Genomic DNA, 10,612 nt, shown 5'->3' with positions numbered 1-10,612 from the left:
CAGATCCAAACTCTCTACCATTGCAAAGGACTACTCAACCAATAAATTAATTGTATCATCACACAAAGGGTATTTAACTCTAAAGAATTTTTAGTCAGCCAATAAGACTGATTTGCTCCATGGAGATTTTCACATGCAAGTTTCCATCCTATGTTTATGAGTAATTGAAGGTGATTCACTCTATCTTTAGTTGGCCAGAAAGAACTGTTATTAAAATTGAATGGAATATGGTCCGGGTGCGATAAGAAAAACTCAAATAGTAGGTAATTATACTATTTTATTAAGCCAATAATTATCTACTATTTGAGTTTTTTTGACCGCACCTGGACCATATTCCATTCATCTATACACACGGTCAATCAATAATCTTCCTGTCATTAAAATTGTTTGTTTTATATCTAATTAGTTACATACATCAGTTATTTACTGCAAAAGACTGAGGTAGTACAATTTATCAGCTCATTGAAAACCGGAAGGAATAATAAAGATTGTTGTTGTAAGGTTTAAAATTTTACTAAGTACCTGTTAAGATACTCAGTAATAGGTGTTGAACAAATATATGTAGCATGTGCCATTCGGAAGAGCACCTAACTGCATGATTTAGAGTACATTATCACAACATCAAGAGCAGTGCTATTGGGGCCGTTAAAGGTAAGGCTTTAAGATAATTGGGCTTTTGTGTAAACAATGAGATTATGGTGTATGTATGTGTCTTATTTAGGATGCTTGTGGGTATGGCTCCCTAGAAATTTCTGGCTCTTTTGGAAGATGAGCCTGGAGGAAGAAGAATAAAAGAGGGTCTATACATGCTTATGATGGAAAGAAATATGTTAAGAGGATGCATGAGAAGGTTCACCCACGATAGGGTAAAGTGGAGGAGTTCAGGCCATTGTAAGTTTGTAGCACCAGTGGATAAGTAGTTTCATTGGACAAATAAGATCTGATTCTCTTACGAACTTAAGAAGGTATTGCAAATATATTAGGGTTTTTTATTCATCATAACTTTCACTACAAAAGCTCTTCTAAATCCAAAACAACCAATGTAACACAAAGTATATCATTAAAAATAACAGCTAATATCTTATGAAAAACAATGTTTACTTTTAAGTATGAACAAAATTGGAATTGCTCAGTATTTATATTTATGAAGTATATTAAAAATAAGTAAAAGCTCATTATTTTAGATGCATTAATTGTTTAATTTAAATAAAAATAAATTTCAAATATTCTATAAACATTTTGGTTCTAGCATTATTAAAACATAAAAAAGTTACCTGATACAAAAATCATGTTGCTAGAAATCCTTTTTTACTTAGTACAAATAAAATTTTAGGCCTGTTATGATAGATTTCAAGACATCATCAAATGAAATATATGAATATTTTCTTTTCCTTTTTGCACCCTTTAGTCACTTTTCAGCAGCAGCATCTTCTTTGTTTTGAATCACTTTTTTTCTCTGCAATGTTTCAGATTTTTCAAGAATAACTCTATTGCACAACATTTTTGGGAATGTATGTGTGCCACTTTTTCTCTTAGCAATTTATTGTAAGATGTTACCTATATGTGCTAAGGATTCCAGTAGACCTATTTTGCAAAAAGTCGTGAGATCACTGTAATTTTAACCTTGGAAGAACAGCAAGTGTTTTCTTTTAAGTTATATTTTGATCAATGTCAACAGCTTAAAATTTATAAAAGTACTCTAATCAAAGAAAATATGGAAAAATAAAACTGGAAGCCCCATACTTTGAAATAACTTTCATTACTTGTTAAGGCCACTAGTTTATCTTTAGTTTTTATTGTTTAAATTTATTTATTTAAACAACATTAACCAGTCTCAAGAAGTGTTTAATATTATGAATAAACTTAATTTTTTATTTTTTAATCTAAAACAGCAACTCACAACACTAGCAAGTTAAGAGGATTTTTTTTTGGTTACGCTTAGCATTTGTTAAGATATGAAGTTGTAGGTTTGTGTCTACAGTGCTAGGACATTCTTCCTCTTTTGTCTTGGTTTTGAACAGCTTTTTCTACTGAAATGGACATTCTTGTTCCGAACATCACCATTGATAGGTTACACACAAAAGGGTCAACTGACTCAGTGCTCCACTGATGGTTTGGAAGAAATCAAGAATCAATTTAAAAAAAAAAAAAACTAGGGTATTTACCTTAAGCATTTAAATTAAATATTTTATTTCAATACTTTAGAAGGAAAATTATAGTTTATCTGATGGTATAATTAGTGATATAAATTGTTTTTAAATCTTCAAAGATTACTATTTGACAGTAGATAAATATGAGAAGATGGGGTGTTGTCAGCAAAAATACACAAAACTTATTTACTTGTGCAAATATTTCAACCTGAATTTTAGGGCTGAAAAAAATAAATAAATAAAAAATATATAGCAACCTTACTTCAGACCCAATAAAAATAAAATAACAATAAACAAACTTGGAAATATACATGACAATGAATGAAGTAGATAGTAGGTTGATTGTTACAAATGAAAGATCAAATATAATAGTATAGAGGTAAGAATTATGCAAAATAAATGATAAAAAATTATTTTAAAAAACAGACAGTGATCAAGTAAATAAACATAATGAAAGGTGTGTAAGAAAATTTAAATGATCAGAAACATAATAAAACATATAATATAAAAAAAAAAAAATAAAAAACAATTAAGAACAACATAATGAAATAAAAGAAAATTATATACATGATGCAAAAGGTGAGAAAGAAAATATAATATGTTATATGCTACAACAGGTAAAAGCTACACAGTAATATAGATGAATGAAAATTAATGAGCTAAAAAAATATAGTGTCCAGAAAAGTGAATAAGGAGAAACAACGGAGAAGTGGAATTAGAAAAGAAATATTTTTAAAAAACAGAGAGACGACCACCGGAATTTCTGTTAAAAGTGAGGGGGAGGTTTCTTTTATTTCAAATTTCTTTTTGTTCTTTTTCTTTAACTTTTATGTTGTATTTAAACAAGATTATCGCTTAATTTATATTTATACATATTTATATATTATTATATATATATATTTAAGTATCAATAAATTATCCAATGGTTTATTAGAAAACTCCACTTATTAAAATAATATGAATACATTACCAGCACACATTTAAAAAGGAGCAAAGTTCTACTTGAGTGCAGATTTGTTACCTTAAGAACCCCTCAACTCAGCATTACTAAATATCAGATCATACTTTTTAAAATTATAGTATGAGTAAACTCAAGAGGTGAAATTAGCAGCCCCATTAGGTCTCAACTTCTTAAAATATGTTACTTTAAAGATTTTGGTAATGAGGTTCAAAACCCACAAGACTAATCAGAAAAATCTTAAAACAAAATGTTAAATTTATGATCTCTAAGTAGCACTTTTTAACTGTTTGTTTGAAGTGAATTGGACTTCAATTTTCTAGAGGAAAAGAGAAAATATTTACCTCTAAGGTTGTCTAGAACAACCACTGAACAAACTGGAAGTCAAAGAAAATTTGGAGCAGAAAAAAACAAACTGTATTTACAAAATAATTGTATTTAAAGACAAAGTGTTTATAAAAATATTTCACAGTACTTAACCTGCTAAATTATGTTTATAATGTCAGACAAGTACAAATATTTTTATTTTCTAGGTATAAATTAGAACACATAACGTATGTTATGTATCAAAAGTAACGTATATGTTAGTACCAAAACACATGAAATATGTTAAAGATGAAGGGATATCCTACAACGTAAATGGTCACCTTGGAACATTTTTTATGAAAATGTAAAACAAAAATGAATATTTTAGTACACTATAAAACAAACATATGAAACTACAACAGAAAAAGTTGCCTAACCCACAAATCTTGACAACTCCAATATCGATTTTTTTGTTCTTACTGTGCCCTATTGGTAACTGATGCCTTAGCAAACCTAATTTTCATATGTTTCAATAGATAGAAGCAATTAGCCCATCCAAATAATTCTGTTTTTTGTCTAAATGAAACAAAATTTTGTAAATTAGGCAACTCTTGCTCCCATAGATCCATAAAAAACTAATAATTCACAAAAACTATTATCACCAAATAAATAAATAGTAGTACTAGAAGAAATAGAAGTACTTCTAGCACTCCCTAAATTATTTCTCAGTAGAAAAGTAGTTAGTTAAAACTTCTGACAACCCAGAATGAAGGTTGTTTCTCCACAAGCCATTTTCATTTTATTTCATATCATATTACTCTTATTCAGCATATTCATAATTACAGTTCAAGGTATCGACAATAAAAATATATATAGTGATCAAAATTAGCAAAACACATCATTATTCCACCACTAATTCCATTTTATATATAGTGTGGTTATTTCCTTTTTAGGTAAACTTTGTAATAAATCATCAAACAGAACCAGCAAAAATTAAATACCAAATCAGAAAACATTATTTTTTTTTAATCGTGAAAAGATAAAAAATAAATTTTAATAACAACTAAATTTAAAATTTCATTAGAATTTCGTGTTCCCTCTTCAGACTTTGGGCCTTAACCTGCCTTGAAACTGGATAAGGGAGGGATTAACCAGAAAAGTATTAAACAAATTCAGAATCAGAAAACACATAGAGATTTAGTTAGTTTTATTAAATAAGATTTTCGCTTAAAAATTTAGGTGGTGTGCTAATTTTGGTCAGGTGTTTAACAGATCCATTGTTAAACTTTTTTGAAAGAGACAAGACTGAATGAATCAGATGTTACAATGATAAACTAAATATCAAACTGAATCATGAATTAAAATGTTTTGTAGCACTGCATCAAGCACAAACATCAAACAGTAAAATGAAAAAGGCCTAAATTTTATTGAAATTATCTTTTTATTTTATTTCAAGACCATAAGCTAATTCCTGGTGCATATGTAAGCATTTTCAAAATACAAACTTCATACCTTTAATTTCTAAAGATTGGTAAGTTTCAATTCTCATCCTCTTCTGACAAAAGATTTTCATTACTTTTTCGTAGTTTACTAACTATCTTAATTCATAAAATCAACATCTTATTATAGTAAACTCTATTTCAATACTAATGTACTAAAAATGCATTAGTTCATGTTAAAAAATAATGAATGATGCTATAATAATTTATTCCATTAAACCATAATATGAAGCGGTTGGTCGTGAAACATGGTAACTGACAAAATGAAAACCCTTACAATGTTTACAATTTAATTTCACACAACCCCCACTTAACATACCATTAATATCAACATTATTCTCTTAATAAAACAAATTTCATTTAAGATTCTTTCAACAATTTATGAAATTAGCCTTAAAAAAGCCTGTAATGCTAACAATTCTGATTCATAGAAAAAATTCAGCTACCATGTTTTACAACTGAGTATATATATATATCAATAATAAGATACCAGATGCAAATAAACCAACTTAAATATTACTTAACAAAGTTTTGATAATTATGGTGAATTAACTTTATACAAAATACAATTGCACTATTACATTGTTATTAAAAAACAAATTTTATACATTGACCTTTTCAAACAAATAGGTAACATAGTCGAATAATTTAAACAAATCGCCGCTACTACAATAGGTTAGCGATTACAAGAATTCAGTTCAGTGTAAAATTGATTGTAAAACTCACTCAACTAAGGTTAGCTTCCTGCTGAAATTCTCACAATTAAGTTGTGAACAAAAGCTAAATTGCTGATAAATTTTACTAATAACTGGTCATGATGAGTAATAACAATAATGTACTAAAGTAGTCAATCGTTATAGTAATAGTATGGACTAGAGTTAAATTATTAAGAGGAAATTCTGAAGTTCTAGATGGTATAGGCTGGAAAAAGCACTTGGGATCATAATGAAGCAATCTTTAATTTTATCAACAATAAAGGAGAAGAAAATGACTTCTGGCATGTTTTCATCTCAAATATTAAACAAAGATAATTTACAATGATGTAATATTGATTTTAAACTTATTGGTTATGAGTTAACCATAAGCCTTATTCATTATATTGTGATATTACTACCATGTGCTTTAGCTTTAGGCACTTTGTTACACTCCATCCATATCTTAAAGATATTCATACAATAATTGACCTGCTGGTAAATATTCTTCAGCTTTAATTATGTTTTCAAATTATTAATATTTTTTTCTAATTCATACACTTTTTATTCACACATTCTTCACAGAAGAAACTTCATCCTAAACCAACTACAACAGACTCAATGCTGCTGGTAACACAAAACCTATTAAAAAAACAGTATTTAAGTGATTTAGACACAATGATTCACTGTGTAATTGCAAATTAAATCCATTTTTAATTTTAAGGATTAATAACTTAAATAATTTTGGAAATTTTCTGCGCACCGTGATACAAAACATTTGCACATTTAATACAAACAACAGCACTGTTGATAACTATCCTCAAAATAGAAATATATAAACCATAGAATCTAATCAATATGACTGATAACAATTACTGTGAAAGCGATCACAATTTCATATTAATAAGTCAAAATTCAACAAGAGCAACTTAAAATTCCTAATCTAAATGGTAACATATGTTGATGTAAAATCAATATTATATTACACATATTTTCTATAAGATTGCGAGCAAAAATAGATTTTGAATTTTACGATTAAAGGAGGTGAATTAAATTCTTCTCCAACAAGATTCAAGCCACAATAAGTTCACACTAGCCTTTTGATAGAGAAACCATTTAAAGGCACCCTGACATAAATAGATCACAGATTGATTTTTTTTTTTTTTAAATTATACTTCTTCACTCATTTTAAAATAAAAATAGAAATGAGCAAAACTTAAATTGCTATAAGTTGTGAATCAATGAAAAGAACAATCCCTAGGGATATGAACTGGAATTTGAGAAAAATACAAAACAATATTTTACTACAGATAGACACTATCCACAATGAAACTCTGAATTCAATAGACAAGAAAATTAGGTACACTGAATCAAATTGAATGGGTAAAACATTAAGATCCCTTCATAGGAAGTATATCATTACATTATCATTTTCGCCTTTTACTTTGGAAGAAATATAAAAAGATCAAAACAACTTATTCAACAATTCACATGAATTGTGACAAGATATTTTATAAATGATGTATGCAGATAAATATAACATCACAAAATGTTAATATGATGATCGAATATCATTTACAACCCTAAACAATATTATTTGAGGATCAAAGTGAGAAGAAAACTAAAATGATGATACTGTTTGATCTCCTACATTGTGCGGATAAGAATAAACAGAAAAACAAGATTTCTGAATTATATGGTGAATCTACTTTGTATCTATTTTAACTTACTTTTTTTTTTTTTAAGGTTGCAGTTTTTAAAATTATTTGATCTTCTTAAAATCTATAAATCACCTTTAATAAGGAAAATGTGATTTAAGAATAAAAGAAAAAAAATAATTATAGAAACAAAAATGTCTAATTACGTGAAAATGAGTTGTCATAAAGCAGGAAAATCTGCATCATCAAAAACTGAACTATCAGTGGGGTTTAACTTAGAACTGCACACAGATGTAACAACACTACTGTAAGGTTTATTTCGCAGGAAAACATCAGGTCCTTTCAGCTCAGGAGTTTTTTTTGTATTTATCTCAGTTTCATTTGAGGTTTTATTCTGGGTACAGTTTAGAACAATAACATTTCTGCACCTCGGAGGTTTCTTCTTCATGAAACTACAGTTTTGCTGTGCTGCTATCTTTTTCATTATATTACTTTCTCCAAAATCAAAGTTAATTGCTTTTTCTCTTTCTTCCAGATAATGAGGAGAAAACTCTCTAGTTTCTTGTGTGCTTGCTGAAAAAGAAAGATAAATAATGATATGTATAAAATTAAGATTGTGATAAAATAGAGTAGAGAATATTTAGGGCTTCCATAATTTTATTTTCAGTTGAAAAGACTTGTTATTGAAACTTTTGTGAGTGGAATTTTTAAACATATTCACAGTGTGACAGTTCACTATTTTATTATCTACTTTTCTGGATGAATAAAAAAAAATTAATAATGTATCAACAGATGTTTTTCTGGCATAATACGAAAATCTGCTAAATCATGCAGTTTTCAAGGAATAAAATTATTGAAGACAACAGAAATTAATAATGACAGTAATGTCCCCCACAGTTTGATGGAATTATACCTGACTGCTGTAATACCCAGCTGAACTGGATTAACAGTGATAAGAAAAAAGTGGAAAGCCTAAATTTACTGTTTGATCAATTACACCATACATACATGAATAGAGCATAAATAGTTTAGTTATCTGAAAACTAAGAAAAGGTTTTATTTGCCTACTGATTATTTTGAGTATCCAAGGCACAAAAAAAAACCCACAAAATTTACGATTAGTTTAATAAACACAATTGTCAAGTGTTTACTTGTACTTCAATGAATTAAAAGGGGAAAATGTATGGAGTTTGTTTATATCCAATAATCTGGAAACTTGAATATGATTATTCTTCCTAACCCCAATGTAAACTATTTGCCCATTTGTTTTAGTGCAAAGAAGTTTAATTTTTTTAATTTATTAACCAAAATTAATTATTCAGTAACAACATAAGTAATTTGTAGATATATTATTTTGTACAAAAAAGAAATTATTTTTAGTTAATAACACAAATAAGAGACATAATTCTTAAGAATGGAATTGAGAGTAACTTCCTCTAGGTTTTCTCCAAACATAAACTTGACTGTTTGAGATGTAAAGAGAAAATACTTATTTAACTTGTTCTAAATAACAAATCATTTTAATTATATTATTTCAATTTCTTGAGACAAGGTAATTAATTATTAAATAAATCAAAAATTCGTATCCATTTTTGTCTCAACACTTTATTTTTCACCAGTCCAACGTTTCGGCCATTCTAGCCATCCTCAAGGACATCTTCAATATAATTTCTTTCTCACATTAATTTAAAGTTTCTTTTGCAGGCTATTCTGCCCAGGTCATTTTTCTTTATTATAAGTTAAAAGCCTATTTTTTAAAATCTAAAATCATTAATATTTAATTTTCCTATAGAAGATTATCAACAATCAATACACTAACCAGAATAGCCTGCAAAAGAAACTTTAAATTAATGTGAGGAAGAAATTATATTGAAGATGTCCTTGAGGATGGCTAGAATGGCCGAAACGTTGGACTGGTGAAAAATAAAGTGTTGAGACAAAAATGGATACGAATTTTTGATTTATTTAACAAATCATTATTAATAATTAACTGGAGCAAAACTTTGCAAGGGAGCAAGCTTGTCAACAACTTCGACCACCAGTCATTTCTCCGCTGTGCTCCTACTTTCCAATTTAGGATGTCTAGAATGGACTGAGCCACATCAAATAAAAATCACATAAACCAAAACATAGTCAGTCCCAATTGCTTATTTTGAAGAAAATCTTAGACGAGTTGTTTGCTCGTTGATGATGTTTTAAGGAAACTTAGCTTATTAGGCTGAGCAATACATGTTATTCCATTTTTCTTTCATTTAGGTCTAAATCTTTTATATGTAGCATTATGTAAACCCCACAATTGAAAAAGTGACTGGACACTCTGGCAGACTTGATCTAAGCATATACTAAGAGATTGAGGCAAGATAAGAAACAAACTGATTTTGTATCAAAGAAAAAACTCATAGACATATTTGAGATGTTTTAAGATTTTTTGCTATTCAAAGTAATACTCACATTCACTTGAAGAGCCACAAACAGAAGAAACAGAAGCATGATAGTTTTCTATTTCCACGTTGGAGTGACCTGGACCGAATAGCTGCAAACATGTAACAATACTTCAAATATTTGAAAATATTAATTAACAACAGAATAACAACTAATTAAATATCAGAAAATACAATATCTATCAGCAGTAAATTTTTGATCAACGGTCACTCGTTTTTTCCACATTTCTACGATTAATTCATCAGTTTCAGTTACCAAACAGTACAATAGAACCCAAAAAAAAAAATTGTTTTTCAACTCATGTTGTGGAATATTTAAAAGATAAAAATTAACAGAAAAAGTAGAAAAATATTTTCAAAAACAAATTTCATAGCTTACATTAATACAAAGAATAAAGCTGAAGAATCTATTTGTTTGAATGTGCTAATCTAGATAGTATTAACACATGGGCATTAAACAATGGTCTGATGCTTAATGGGAGAAAACCAAGGCCATCATCATCGATTCCAAGTGCCTCCTTTATTATCCTTAATTTAACCTCATTAATGCAAACATACATCAATATGGATACACAAATGAATCTATATTGATATCGATTCCTAAGATCCCATGACTCAATTCCTCAAAGTACCCTGTAGCTCCTGGTATCCTCTCTCATTTTGTTCTACTTCGACTATTGCTGGATGGTCTATCTGTCCAGAGATGAGACAAGAAAAGACTTATGAATTGCTTCATATTTAACACTAAACATACCATAACGGGTCAAATGACCCATTTTGAACTTTTCCATTGAAAATGCACGTATAATTTTATTGCGTTTGCACATTTGACTTCATGACTTTTTCTAAGTAATTAATGTACAGTTATAAAAATATTTTTGTTTTGTTTTGTTTTGTTTATTCTGAGT

General features: G+C 28.4%; 1 protein-coding gene across 2 annotated transcripts in view; it reads right to left on the bottom strand.

Annotated features, from left to right (window-relative positions):
- Positions 1-3,524: 3,524 nt before the first annotated feature.
- The window catches only part of LOC106678215 (uncharacterized), an 11,331-nt gene continuing 4,243 nt past the window's right edge, over positions 3,525-10,612 (bottom strand). Inside the window, exons 4-6 of one of the 2 annotated variants that reach the window (XM_014416613.2) lie at positions 9,715-9,796; positions 7,470-7,836; positions 3,525-6,247 (exon numbers count right to left, since the gene is read on the bottom strand). In XM_014416613.2, the coding sequence (XP_014272099.1) occupies positions 7,484-7,836; positions 9,715-9,796 (435 nt within the window). In that variant the 3' untranslated portion in view covers positions 3,525-6,247; positions 7,470-7,483. Of the gene's footprint in view, positions 7,837-9,714; positions 9,797-10,612 lie in introns of both variants that reach the window. The other variant, XM_067048966.1, reaches the window with a different exon arrangement.

This window comes from Halyomorpha halys, unplaced genomic scaffold, assembly GCF_000696795.3.
Source record: "Halyomorpha halys isolate HHAL.00 unplaced genomic scaffold, Hhal_1.1 Scaffold128.1, whole genome shotgun sequence".
In the NCBI taxonomy this organism is placed as follows: Eukaryota; Metazoa; Arthropoda; class Insecta; order Hemiptera; family Pentatomidae; genus Halyomorpha; species Halyomorpha halys.
This window is presented reverse-complemented; position numbering and strand designations above follow the sequence as displayed.